We start from the raw sequence: 14,446 nt of genomic DNA on the forward strand, positions 1-14,446 counted from the left end.
CAAGCTAATAAATCTATCATTCTCCACCAACTCAGTACCCAACAATTTGAAACAATCATGGGTCCTCCCTCTTCTAAAAACAGCCCCTTGACCCAGCCATTCCTACTAATTACAGGCCTATCACCACTGTTCCCTTCCTGCTAAAAATCCTTGACAGAGTTGCTTACCTGCAAATTCAGGATTACTTAGAGTCCAACCAATTACTAGGATTGTGTCAATCTGGCTTTCAACCTCAACATGGAACAGAAACCGCCCTTGTTGACCTCAAAAGTCAGATTGATGACATTAAAGATAAGGGTAAGGCTGCCATTCTACTTCTCCTAGACCTCTCAGCAGCCTTCGACCTGGTCGACCATAAAATACTCTGTAACCACCTCTCCTCTGCTGCCCATTTCTCCTCCTCTGCTGTCACGTGGATACAGTCCTTCTTGGCCAACAGAACCATGAGGGTTTTTTCCTCCGTGGCAGCAGCAGACCCCATCCCCATCACCTGCGGTCTCCCACAAGGCTCATGTGTTTCCCCCACTCTATACAATATCTTTACAAAGCCTCTCTTTGACAAACTGGACCGTCTGGGTGTCACCTACACAAACTACGCGGATGACACCCAGATACTCATCACCATCTCTGGCAACTACAATGCTGATGTCACTAGGATCAACTAAATCTTCTCCGTCATTCAGGCTTGGATGGCCACACATGGCCTCTGCCTGAATGACGAGAAGACTGAACTGCTCCTTGTTGGATCACCTAATAACCTACAAAAACTGAGCCCCGACTACTCCAACATCATCATCGATGGCAACACTATCACTGTCGCTAAAAATGTGAAAACCCTCGGCTTTTATCTCGATGCCAATATTAATCTCACCAAACAAGTCAACTCGACCGCCTCAGCTACCGCTTACACAGGGAAATTAATTAGAGCCTGCAGACCCTTTCTATCCACTAATAGCTGCCTCACGCTAGCTAGAGCTCTCATACAATCTAAGCTAGACTATTGCAACAGCCTCTACCTAGGTGCCAAGGTTCTCCAAAACAATGAGCTACGAGCTGCACTAAACATTCCTAGGCGGGAGCATATATCCACCACCAGAATCACATGCATATGGCTCTCCATTCAACAAAAAATCGATTTAAAAACTCTCTGCCTCACTTACAAAGCCCTCAACCACTTAGCCCCTCCCTACCTTACTAACAAATTCACCATGAAACCGGCCTGCCCTTGAACATCAAATCGTCCAAATCCTTCCAGTTATTCAGGAAACTTGTCATTGGGTGGCTACTGACAAAAAAATCAACCTTAAGCTAGACCTAGCTACAATCTGTATATATTGTACATGCCTCACCTATGCCATTACTGTAAGCACTAACTACGACTGTCTGTATACACTGTACATAACATTGCTAATGTACTACTGCAAATTACTATGTACTGTGCCTTGTAACCTGTCCTAAGCGCCCTTTTACTCCCGGGTCCGGAGCGCTATATAAATAAAATAAACAAACAAACAAACAAACTGAAATGCTTGTGAGGAAGGTGTGTGCTATACAAAAGCCAAAAATATGTTCTCTACGAATAATAAATGCAAAGTCAATTAACAGTCTAACGGGAAGACCAAGCAAAGATGTTCTGCCACACAGAGCAATACAGCAATATAGCGATGGCTAGACTTAGGGGAAACTGATTTTCAGACCCACCACAGTATTTGGAAGGGCAGACATGTAAAGATTGAAAAGCAGTGAGACAATGTGGCTCAAAAACCTATTTATTCACTCTTCAGTACGGATAAATGTTGCACTGCCTATGTTTGCCCAATCCTTTGCAACGTTCTCAATTCAATAGATACATCAGAGAAATTGCAATAATTTTAAAACAAAATCATAATTCAGTTTGAGTAGTCACAAATCTGCTAGCCCTTCCTTGAGGAATCTTTGTCAGACACTAAGATTCGATCACAGCGCCAGAGTTATTCTGGATGGAGGAGTGGCTGCTCACCTTATTTGATGGCACTCGGATCATCCAGAGTGAGCCATTGTTGTTCGGGTACAAAATTCGGTAGTTGGCTGGGAAAATGTATCCAGTGGCATCAGAAAGTGTAATCCAGGGAACGGCTGAAAGGGAAAATGTATACTTTTGAGATTGGGAATGCAATGGAGAGGCACAAGGGGTGCAGGCCTTCATCAACCTGGTTCTGCTCAATGGCCCAGATCACTTTGCCAGTTTAGGTTCAGAAGTAGCTGTCTCTGTAATTTCCGTCTCAAATGGAGTGAGATAAGGAGTGATTAAGTGAGTAAACAAGGGAATGGAAAAAGAGAGACATAACGTGATGAGAGAGAGATAAAAGTGAGCCAAAGAAGAAGGCTGATTAGACTTATAGTACCATCAACTTCAATGCACTTTGGTTTGGTCCTAAGCGTATGCCCAATCAATTGATCTGTCTACATGTAATAACTGATTCCTATTGCACAGTAATAATAATGGGTTAAATAACCCACATAAAAGAATACAATTGAAGAGATCTGGGTAATCCCTGAAAATGTGACTCCTGTGAGCAGGATCTTTCTTGGAGAATGGTGAGGGTTTTCTTTCGATAGGAAGTAATGTGAAATTAATTTCTACAACTTTTCAATAACAATGCTAATTGTATTGAACTTGAACATATCTTCACTCCTATTCTGATTTGAAGGCTCCGTTTGCAATGACATTTAAACAAATGGGGTTTGTTTTAATGGTATAAAGCTAGTAAGAAGTGTGAAAAATGTTGAAAATGCTAAACCGCCCCTGCGTGCCCGATGAATATTTTCAAGTAATTACGGGGATGGCCTTCAACCCTGTACCTCATTCTTAACCATATGCACCCCAAAACATCCTCATCCTCTGGAACACCCCAGCCACTGCTCCACATCGCCAGAAGCACTGTGGTCATGCCCCCCCCCCATTCTGTTACTCCGAATCTCGTGCTTGGGGCCAGGTGTCAAGCATGCCATGTCTATGATAAAACTCAAAGGTTTCTTATAATAGCACGTACAAGTAGTGATAGCAATATCAAATATGTGTTTCTATTTCTAGTGAAGTAGATTTGCATGCGCTGAAAATACAAAAACACATTTCTAGTGCCAGTGCAGGTGTCCCTGTTCACACACTAAATGGGAGAAGTGTTTTCTATGTTCTGGTATTATTAAATGTTTGTTTGTGGAAAAAGAAAACACAAGGCCCTCGGTAGGATGTCATCAAGCTCTCTTCCTCAGGTCCTCTGTCTGCTTGAGCATTCAAACCATATCACCTGTAATGTTTCACATTTTCAGAAGTTTGAATAATTAGTTAACAGAAGGCTAGACATGTGTAACAGGGTTTCCAACTTTTAAAGAGGAACTTTTTAACATTTGTATTGTTTGCTTAAGGACAAAAACTTGTTTGCCTGCACATATCCAAAAGACAACTTTCAATATTAGTGATATTAGTAATTGTGAGAATGTTTTGGTTTGGCGATTCTCTAAACTAAGATTTCTTCATGGTGGAAATTACAACCCATATTTTGTATGACATTTGAATGAAGCCTATATATAAAGCTTTAGGCAATGAGCCACAACGCCTAAAACGATGCCAAATATGAATAATAGATTTTAAAATAAAACTCTAGGTGTCTGTGAAAAATCAACTTTCAGTGCACCAGAAGTCTAGGGATGAATATTGGTTTCTAAACATCAATCCGCCCCACACCTCTAGTAAATCAGAAGGGATCCGAAAACATTGGAACACAAGTGAATTATAAACCTCCTTGTCCAATTTTTGGTAACGTGGACGGAACCGCAGGCTTATCTCTGAAAGGTTTTAGATCATTGGTTTGTTGCAAAACAGCGAAAATACAAATATTTCCCAATGATAAAAAAGAACTGTCCAGTCAAGTTTGTATTAAAAATATCTACTTTATTATTATTACAACAGATAGTTATAGCAAACTACAAATTATAACCCACACTGTAGAGGAACACAGAGGACAGAAGTTTCATGAAGGAAAGGGATGCACATTGGAAACTGACAGGAGGATAGTCGGTAAGGTAATCAGTCTTACTGTTCAAGGTTATTTGGTTTCAGCAGCAAGGGGCAGAGGGTTGTAACTGTGTCTAGGGGCCTTCAGATGTACCTGGTGCTTAAGAGGTGCTTGATTCCCGACATCGGCAAAGCGGCTCCAGGGTACCTGGCAGCTTCTGAGACAGAGTTCGAGGCGGGAGACAGCTGCGGGGATCAGGCGGCAGGCAGTTCAGCAAGCGAGGCTGGATGGATGGACGGCTTCGGGCTGTCCTACACAGTGGCTTGGGGCAAAGAATTGTTGTCTCTGTACTGGTTTGCAGATCAGGACTGCTGGTTGAGTTGTCTCGGATGGCTCTGGTTACTGCAGCATTACAACAGTCAGCGGGGCAGCCAGTTGTAGTTTGAAGACTTTACTGTCTCAAAACTGTCCTTAAAAGGCAGACACTGGTTGATGATTGTGTGGCACTCCGAGCTTCTTCACAGGGCTCCTGTTGTCCTTTCAAGATGGACAGCCAAAAGCTTAGGAGACTGTTTGCAGGCAATGGCCTTGTCCTTAGTTCGGATACTCTCCGGCACTTCCCACCTAGGATGCTTTCTGTTAGAACCTAGCAGAGTATGTTACGTCCTGGCTGGGTACGGTATTGGAACTTGTGGAACTTCCTTCACTGGCAATAGATGTAAGGTACACTGTACCTTCAGCCCAGGTCCAAATGAGTCCTTCTTAATACCTTTGAAGTCATTGGATAATCTGGTATGAGAGGGGTTCAGCCCTCTTTTAAAGTCAAATGGGCCCTAGTGATTGGTGCAAGATAAGCCTACCTTAATGAACCAAAACTGGGTCCCCACCAACAATCTTCTGTTATGCCTGAGGTCAGGACCAGAGTGCTCTGCAACAGGAGAGGTAAGTGGGGACAACATATACCTAAATCCCACCCATCTTCCTGTCTTTTGTGGATCAAAGTGTCTCTCTGGTTAACCCTCTGTGACTCTTAATTAAAACACAGGTCTCCCTTTAAGTTTGTGACAAGAGCAGACTTCCTGTCTCTCTCAAATCACATATGTCTCCCCTCTGAAAGGGGTCCACTCTGCAGGGGTCCCTACGGTAACTGATGGACCCAGACATGTCATTCAATGCCTTTCATACAGAGGGGTGGGAACTAGTTTCAAGATGATACATTGCACACCAAAGGGGTGTTAGCCCCGCTTTCCTGTTGTTTGTCTGGCAACCAAGCCCCTTCCAGGCTTGCCTCAGTTATCTCTCATTAGCATGCACTGCCACCAGCCAAACTAAACCATACGAAAGCTGAACCATGGAGCCTTTGATATTTTAATTAGACTGCCCATGGCCGGAGGAAGGTGTGCCTTCCCCCTTCATGAGATACTTTGATGTACCCATGGCTGTCACATTCCATCTGACCATGACATGGGAGGATGGTGCCTATAGGCTGTGTCCTCCCAGATTACACATGACTATGCATTTTGTGCGGTGAGCGAAATATATGTGTGCGTAATGGCCTTACACATTTTCAGAGGTTGATCTCCCACCAATCATTTTCATTATCAAAAAAACTAAAAAAAAGCTGAGGCAAGCACACACTCCCAGTGTGGATGGTCAAATTCCTCACAGCAACCCAGTACTTGCGCTGATGTGAGAACATTGACAGTAAGCTGGAAACCCACCATTAGCGATAAACAGACCAGTGAACAGCATCAGTCAAAAAATATAGACTTCTCTCTTAGCAAATAGAGATTATTATTGACCTCCTCTCAACCAATCAGAATGCTCAGAATGCAGTCAATAGCTACTTGTAGTGGCTGTATTTTGACTTTAAAAGGAGGCAGGGAACAACAGCGACATTTTCCCGGGAAGACTTCTTTCCTTTCTAAGAGGAGGTTTTACTTTACTGTAATATCCTATTTGACACACTAACGAGAAGGCTAAAAACATGTTAACATGTTTTCACTTTCTAATAGAGAAACTGTATACTTTGAATCCTAATGCATGCCCATGTTAAACTCACTCCAGTTTAACCAAGTTTGCAATTAAAATGCTTAACTTTTCAAGACAACCTTGTGTTAAGAAGGATTTCTGAACTCTGTCCAGGAGGGGCAGAGGTTCAGAAAGCCAACCTAGTTTCTTGGAACAGGGTAACCTCTGGACAAGCCAGACCAATCAGGGTAGCTATGGCAGGCGGTCAAGACTAAGGTCCTCATTACGACCCAGGCGGTAAGTTACCGCCTGGGCCGTGACTTTACCACCATGGCGTAAACTATGTTTACGCCATGGTGGTTGGCGGACTTACCGCCCCATTCCGACCTTGGCGGGGCGGTAAGTCCCCAATCCCCATTTACCCTTCCCCATTCCCATTTCTGCCCCATAGGGCATAATGGGAGTGGGGAAGGCGTTAATTACGCCACCGTAAATTACGGTGGCGTAATTAACTCCATGGTCCCTTAGCGCCATGGATTTTAACACCTGCTAAAAGCAGGTGTTAAATCCGCCATGGCGCTAAGGGACCTCGTACTCAGGCGGTAAGGGTCGGCGCTGTTTACGGCGCCGTAAACCCCTTACCGCCTGGGTCGTAATGAGGCCCTAAGTCTCAGGAAGGGTAAGGGTGACTGAAGGACCTCAATGAGCACACAGAGCAAGGATACTTACAAATTACTCCAGACAGGTGTTATATTAAAAATATAGACACATTTATTACAAGGCCTTTGTAACATAGACCATAGCTAAGAATCACAGTAACACTAAGTAAACAAATACATCACACTCAATACAATGTATATACAAGACCAGTGGGGTCTAAAAGGGTGACTGCACGAAATATGTTGACAATTTAGATGGTAAGGAAACAGGCGTTGCAGTTAAACTTTAGGCCCAGTTCAACATCAGTTATTCACCTAACTAAGAGGCAGTCCACACCCTAAGAAGAGGGGAGCCTTGTGCTCAATAGTAAATGTATGCAAACGCACGCGGTTGTTCCAATGGGCAAAGCAGGGTCTCTTCAAAGGGTCTCTAGCAGATCGGGAAGGTGGATGAGGCGATGAAGAATAGGTTCTCACTATTGAAGAGGGACCTCCACTTGAAGGCAGAGGCAGTTCGAGAGTTCGGGATGGAGTTGCCATTGTGTAATAGCTGTGGACAGGAGAGGGGCCCGCAGGGGCCACTCATGAGTAAAAATGGGCTCATGTGCTAGGGTCCACCGGTTGGGGTATTGATTACTCACTGGTCCCTGATGCAAGGAGACCCAAACTTCAGCAGGTTAGTCCAATTCAGTTGCAGGTTCGAATGCGGCAAAAAGGACGTCTCAGCACCTTTTAGTTCCTGAGATCCAGCGATGATTTCCAAATGGGACAGGGGCGATTTTTCCACTCTGGGTGGATGAATCATCCCAGTTTCACTGCAGCAGGCTTCAGTGGCAAGAGGGTCACAAACGCAGCAGACTTGCAAAGGACATCGCTGCAGCAGGGCAACACGGTAACTGCGTTTACTCCGGTCCAGGCACACTCATCTCACTTCAGACCTGGGAAGGCCAAGTATACAAAATTTGGTGTGAGGGTGCCGTGGAAACAGAGCTAGCAGTATACCAAGTTTCTAGGGACTCCTAAAAACGACGTCAGAAACAGAGCAAAGGTCCTGCATAAGCTGGCCAGCCCATTGGTTGGCCCACGGACACTACCGAGAAAGCTTACTTGCAGGTTTTGGTGAAGGTGCCGAGAATAGTTGGTCCAACTATTCCAATCGGTCGAAGCATCTTTGCAGACCTTCTAGGATGACCAGATGCAGAGGGGTCCCACAGGACGACAGCGGGCTCAGGGTGCCAAACCTTCCAGCGGGTCACCAGCTGTTCCTCGACTCAGCTTCGTAGTTGCAGGATACTTGGATCCTATCCTTTGTTCGGTGAGAACTCAGGAGATCGACCTGGTAGTGGTGTTTCCAGCCTCCTCTTATCCAAAGTTTCCTTCACGCCAAAATGGAGAGGACCCAATGGGAGATCTGCTCACAAACACTCACTCCATACGTGCACCAATCACAGACCACAGTGGTCTCAAGCATTCAGGACACTCCAGACTCTCTGGTACCCAGGATGTGTATTGGGACCAGACATCCCAGCCCACATCCTGAAGGCACACACACAAGGCACGCAGAAGCCCACAAAATTGGGATTCGCTGGAAAATGCATGACCAAATAAGGACTGGCCCGGATTGACTCGACCTGGGGAAGGTGAAGGGGCAAAATGGCCAAAGTACAGGAAAAAGAACACAGTGGCATGGCCATTTTGGAGCCACGCCACCTATCTGTGCCAAACGCGGTTAACACTATTAACATGGCAGGAAAGGGTTAAAAAATAATGTGATACAATAGCTGCCACCAGTCCTGTCCATGACATATCTGTGCAGTTCATAAAAGGTCCAGCAAGAGTATCTAGGGCCTTTGGAAATGACTATTGACCCATGTGTGCTGTATGGTTTGTTTGTTTGTTTGTTTGTTTGTTTGTTTTATTCACTTATAATGCGCACCAGACCCGAAGGTAACCGGGCGCAGCAGTACAGAAAATGCAAAGCTTAGGTTGCAGGGTGGGTTCATGGGATACATACACTGTACAAATACAAAATACAAATATAGAATGCAAAATATCACGGTAAAGCAGCAATTGCGGTTTACATGCAGAATAAATACAAAATATGATCAAGACAGTCTATGTACAGGTACTGTGTGGGCGAAAGCTCAACGGTCAGGTGGGCAAAGTGGGTGGGACCATAAGATCATGATGAAATGTATGTTCTAGGGTGGGGTGAAGGATAAGTGGGTGCCAGTAGGCTATTCATTGGCAGTCCTTAGCAGATTGATGTAGTTATTTCTGAATTTAGGGAAGGGCTGTGCCTCGCGTAGAGGATTAGGCAATGAGTTCCATAATTGAGCTGCTTGCACCGGGAAGCTACTACCCCCCGCCTTAGATAACCTGAATCTCGGAATGATGAGGCTGTTGGCATTTGCAGTTCTGGCAGGGCGCGAGTGATGTCTTATTGTGAGTTTATTGCGGAGATAGCTTGGTGCTGCATTGTTCAGGGCTTTATGAACTAGGGATGCAACTTTAAGGTGGATTTTGTTTTGGGAGGACAACCAGTTGTTTTGACGACTGATGTTTGAAATATGTGATCTTTTAGGTACACCAAGGGCGGCTCGTAGGGCATTGTTTTGAAGAATTTGCAGTCGGTGGATAATGGATTTATTTGCTCCAATGTAGAGGGCATTACAATAATCAAGCCTCGAAAGGATTAATGGTAATGGTAATGGTAAGATACATTGCACACTTGTTATATGTTGCACAAAAGCTGCAACATGAGAAAAGGACTAAGGGAAACAAAGTCTCCCAGTACTGACTGTCTTAAGGGCATGTCAGTTTCCCCATAAAAGAAAAAAAGAAAAAGTGAGCGAAAGCCCAGAGGAGTGCAGCTGAAGGCTGTGCTTCTCTAGCAAAGTCAGTCAATGGTGTCTAAACAGCAACAAAAAGTTTGGGGGTTGACACATGGAGGGAAAATTACATACACATGTGAAATCTTTCCCAAGACACTTGCCCCTCCCAGACTAAGGACAGGGGGAACTAATCCATCCCTGGATGACTTTCTTGTTCAGGTCGGTTAAACATTTTGGACAACCCATCAGCATTGCTATGTTGGACACCTGGCCTATGCTCAATAGTGAAGTTAAAGCCCTGCAGACTTATGAACCACCTAAGCAACTTTGGATTCTCTACCTTCATGTTCATTAGCCACTTTTAGAGCTTATGGTCAGTTTGCACAGTGAAGTGGGTCCCATACAGGTAGGGCCTCAGCTTCCTTAGGGCCCACACCACAGAGAAACATTCTTTCTCTACTGTGGACCATCTGAGCTCTCTGTCATTAAGCTGGCGACTAATAAAGCCAATAGGGTGTTCCTTACCCTTCTCCTCTACTTGTGATGGTCCCACTCCTATCCCAGTGTCAGAGGCATCTCTCTGCACAATGAAAGGTCTCTAGTAATCAGAGGCCCTGAGAACAGGGGCCTGGCACAAGGAGTCTTTTAAGCCATTGAAGGCCTTCTCACACTCTTCAGACCTAGTTACCTTCTTGGGTTTCTTTGGAGTAGTGAGAGCAGTCAGAGGGGCAGCTATGGTACCATAGACTTCCATGAAATTTCTGTAGTACCCAGTGAGTCCCAAAAAGGATCAAACTTGGGTCTATGTAGTGGGGGTAGGCCAGTCGTGTACTGCTTGTACTTTAATGGGTAGAGGCTGTATCCTCCCTCCAACTACCTCATGTCCAAGGTAGACCACTGATCCTTGTCCAATCTGGCACTTACTGGCCTTTATGGTCAAGTGGGCTTTCTTAAGAGCCTGTAACACAATCCCAAGGTGTTTCACATGGTCTTCCCAGGTGGCACTGAAAACTGCTATATCATCCAGATATGCAAGACAGAATTCATCCAACCCATTCAACACATGCTTCACAAGCTCTGGAAAGTGGCAGGGGCATTCTTCAACCCAAAAGGCATTACCCTGAACTGGTAAAGACCTTCTGGTGTTGAGAAAGCTGTCTTCTCTTTGGCTGCTCTGCAAGGGCTATTTGCCAATAGCCTGCAGTGAGGTCAAAAGTGCTGAGGTACTTGGAGGCACCCAAAGTATCCACCAGCTCATCTGTTGTAGGCAAGGGGTGTGCACCTGTCTTGGTGACAGCATTCAAAGCCCTGTAATCCACACAGAACTCAGTTTAGAAGTACCTGCCTTTGGAACCAAAACCGCTGTGCTGGACCAAGGACTACTGGAGGGTTCAATCAACCCAAGATCCAACATTTTGCTGACCTCTGTCTTCATGTAAGACCTTACTTTGTCTGACATTCTGTATCCCCTACATTTGGTAGGTACACTGTCTCCTGCGTCAATGTTATGTTTGCACCAAGGTGTCAAACCAGGGGACTGTCAAAACAAGGGGGAACACTGTCTAGCAAAGTTTTCACCTCAGCCTGTTGATTAGAAGTCAGGTGAGGGCCACATGGACCCCCTCAATGGAGCTGTCTGAAGGACTGCTTTGGAACAGGTCAGGAAGAGGTTCAGACTCCTCTACTTCAACATCTGAAGCCAACAGTAGTGCTGCGATTTCAACTCTTAGGATGAAAGCCTTCAGCCTATTTACATGGAACACTTTTGGACCCTGACCAGCCCTTCCAACGTCCACTAAATAATTGACCTCACCCAGTGACTCTACCACTGTGTAAAGGCCTGACCACTTGTCCTTCAAAGCTCTAGGCCTTATAGGATTCATGATCAGGACTTGCTGACCAGGGCTGAAATTGATGAGGGAAGCCTTCTGGTCATACCAGTGTTTCATCAGAGCTTGCCCTGCCTTCAACTTTTCTCTAGCCAGACCCATCAGGAGTACCATCCTTTTTCTGAGCCCTAGCACATAGTCCACTTCATTGGTAGTTATGGGGGGAGTGGGCATCTCCCATTCTTCCTTGACTATGGCTAAGGGTCCCCTTACAGGGTGACCAAACAGAAGTTCAAAGGGGCTGAAGCCAACACCCTATTGTGGTACCTCTCTGTAGGCAAACAGTAAGCATGGTAACAGAAGATCCCATTTTCTTCTTTGGGGTTCTTACAGAGCCCCAATCATGCTCTTCAAGGTCATGTTAAACAGTTCAACTAGGCCATTGGTTTATGGGTGATATTCAGAGGAAACCTTATATGTGGCCCCACATTCCTTCCACATGGCCTGCATATACTTGGACATAAAGTTGCTGCCTCTGTCAGACACAACTTCTTTAGGGAAGCCAATCCTAGTAAATAGGCCAGGCAAAGCTTTTGCAACTGACTTGGCAGTCACAGTTTTCAATGGGATGTCCTCTGGATACCTGGTGGCATGGTCGACCAGCACCAGGATAAACCTATTGTCTGAGGATGTTTGGCGGTCAAGGGGACCAACAATGTCAGTCCCTACCTTCTCAAATGGTACCCCCACAACTGGGAGTAGTACCAATGGAGCTTGGATTGTTGAGCCACTCTTACCAGATAACTGGCAGGAGACACAACTCATGCAGTGACTTTCTACTTGCAATCCCATCTTGGGCCAGTAGAAGTGCATGGATAGCCTTTGCTTGGTTCTCTTGATTCTAGGGTGACCAGCAAGGGTCACTTCATATGCCAGCTGCAGGAGGAAGGGATTTACAGCCAGGGGAACCACCAACCTCCTATGGTCTCCTTCTGTAGACTCTGTAGGCTCACTATACAGGAGCCCACCTTCCCAATAAATCCTGTGCTTCCTAGGAGGTTCACCCGCAAGCTGGGAGCATGCCTGTCTCCTTAGGCCTTCCAGAGATGGGTACTCATGTTGGCCCTTACTAAATTCTTCCCTATAAGGACCACCTTCTACTAACAAGTCATTTAGTTCAGGATGGTCATGTGGGTCAATTATTTCAGGTATCACCACCTCCTCGTCGGGTCCTGGTGTTTGACCAACTACCTCCACCTCAGTGGTAGGTGAGTAGGAGGGATGTTTTCTTTCCTCTTTTGGATTTTCTTACTCCTTTAGCCTTGGGTTTCCCCTTTGGCTGGGGCATGGCATTGGTTTTGGCCAGTGCTGGCCTTGTTTGAGACCTTGTGCATGGTCTTTCAGCTGTATCTCCCACAAGCCCTAAAGCCCTAAGAGCATTTCCCAGCAAGACCTTTCCTGGGACATTCCTCTGTATGCTCACTGGAATTCTGACTGTTGTACCATTGATAGTAAGAGTAACAGGTATTACTGGGAACATGAGAGGTGGGCCATCAGGCATCTTAGTGGGGGCCAGAGGAGCTCTGGGAACTTCCTCTGCGTCTACCAAGGTAGAATCCACTACAGTGCGACTGCAACCACTATCCCTAAGAGCTGGAGTATATATTCCATTGATCAGTACAATGTCTTTAAATTAGTGCTTGGTATTATCTGGAATCCTAGCGTAAGCCTCTGAGACTTTAGGCTCCCAGGAACCCAGGGAAACTAAACCTACCCCAGCTTCTATCCCACTGGGGAAGGAGTCTGAGGAGTAGGATGCCCCTGTAATCTCTTCCTCCTCGTAGGAGGAGAATGCCAGATTAGCAGAGTGGACCCCCAAGGTTTCGACCTTACATCTGGGATCCCGCTTCACATAGTCAGTTGCTCCACAAGCAAAACAAGATCCACTGGGACTGTTTACCTAGGGAAGCTTACTATAACCAGAGTTCTGTTTTGGAGGCTGACCCCCACTACCCTTTTCAGTTCTCTTGTGTCTTACCCTTATTGTTTCTTTTGTGGCCTTTATCGGAGGAAGCTTTATCAGTTTCTCCACCCTCCTCATCTTTGGACTTTTTCCCCTCCTCCTGCTTACCAACGTCTTGTCCTTATGGGACACTCTATGTGACACCCAAAAGTCTGCTGCTATAGCAGGTTTCTTAGGATCTATCTCCTTTGAATCTGCCAAGTGCTGCTTAAGCTCAGGGGAAGAAGATGCACAAATGTGTTCAAGCATGAAAAGACATAACATGTCTTCAAAATTAGAGACCTTATAACCTTCAACCAAGCCAGTCAAGTTCTTTGAGGATTCAGTTACATAAGATACCCAAGTACCACCTTCTTTATTTTTGTACTCTCTGAATCTTTTTAAGTATTGGGCAGGAGTCTTTCCAAACTTTAAGATAAGAGTTTGCTTAAACATTGCAAAATCTGCTCTCTCAGCTTTTGACATTTCCATAATGGCACTACAGCCAGAATGGGGCAGTCTGCTAAGTAACCCTGCAATTTTATCAGCATTGTCAACTTGTTGAACTTCACATGCATACTCAAATGTATTCAGCCAGTCCATAATGTCATTCTTTTCCTCATAAACACTGAGCAGATCCTTAGAAAACCTGGGATGAGAGGAGACCCCAGACCCATGTCCAGGACCCTTGGATCCATTGGCAACCTGGAGCTTGGCGAGTTCCAACTGGTGATCCCTATCTTTCAGTTTTTCTGCCTGCTCTATTCTCACTTTGGTCATGTTACATTCAAGCTCCTTCTGCCTAAACAGCAGTTCTTTCTTCTTGAATTCAAGCATGACCTCACCTTCAGTACTGGCAGAGGAAACACTAGACATTACATCCTCCAAATCCTCATGGGTCCCATGAACAAGTGCAGTGACAGAACTGTCAGTTCTGCCAGTGGGAGCAGACCCACCTCCTTATGTACTGTCCACAGGAGCTATGGCAATAAGCTGAGCTTCTTGCCAGTCCATGATTCTTTGGATCATTTCCATTGTTGTGCCTTGAGCAGAGACACATCTCTCAGCACATATCTTTCTCAATGTTTCAGATTTAGAAGCATTTAAAGTTAACAAGGTACTTGTTTCCATACTGTTTGATAGGACTGTGGCCTTT

The 14,446-nt window shown here is 45.3% G+C and overlaps 1 protein-coding gene across 1 annotated transcript in view; it reads right to left on the reverse strand.

Moving 5' to 3' along the window:
* Nucleotides 1–1,909: 1,909 nt before the first annotated feature.
* The window catches only part of LOC138503508 (astacin-like metalloendopeptidase), a 151,002-nt gene continuing 138,465 nt past the window's right edge, over nucleotides 1,910–14,446 (reverse strand). Inside the window, exon 17 of the mRNA XM_069623294.1 lies at nucleotides 1,910–2,115. Coding sequence (XP_069479395.1) covers nucleotides 1,946–2,115 — 170 coding nt within the window. The 3' untranslated portion in view covers nucleotides 1,910–1,945. The remainder of the gene's footprint in view (nucleotides 2,116–14,446) is intronic.

The sequence above is a fragment of the Ambystoma mexicanum genome, chromosome 11 (assembly GCF_040938575.1).
Source record: "Ambystoma mexicanum isolate Mex_15411 chromosome 11, UKY_AmexF1_1, whole genome shotgun sequence".
NCBI classification, from domain to species: Eukaryota; Metazoa; Chordata; class Amphibia; order Caudata; family Ambystomatidae; genus Ambystoma; species Ambystoma mexicanum.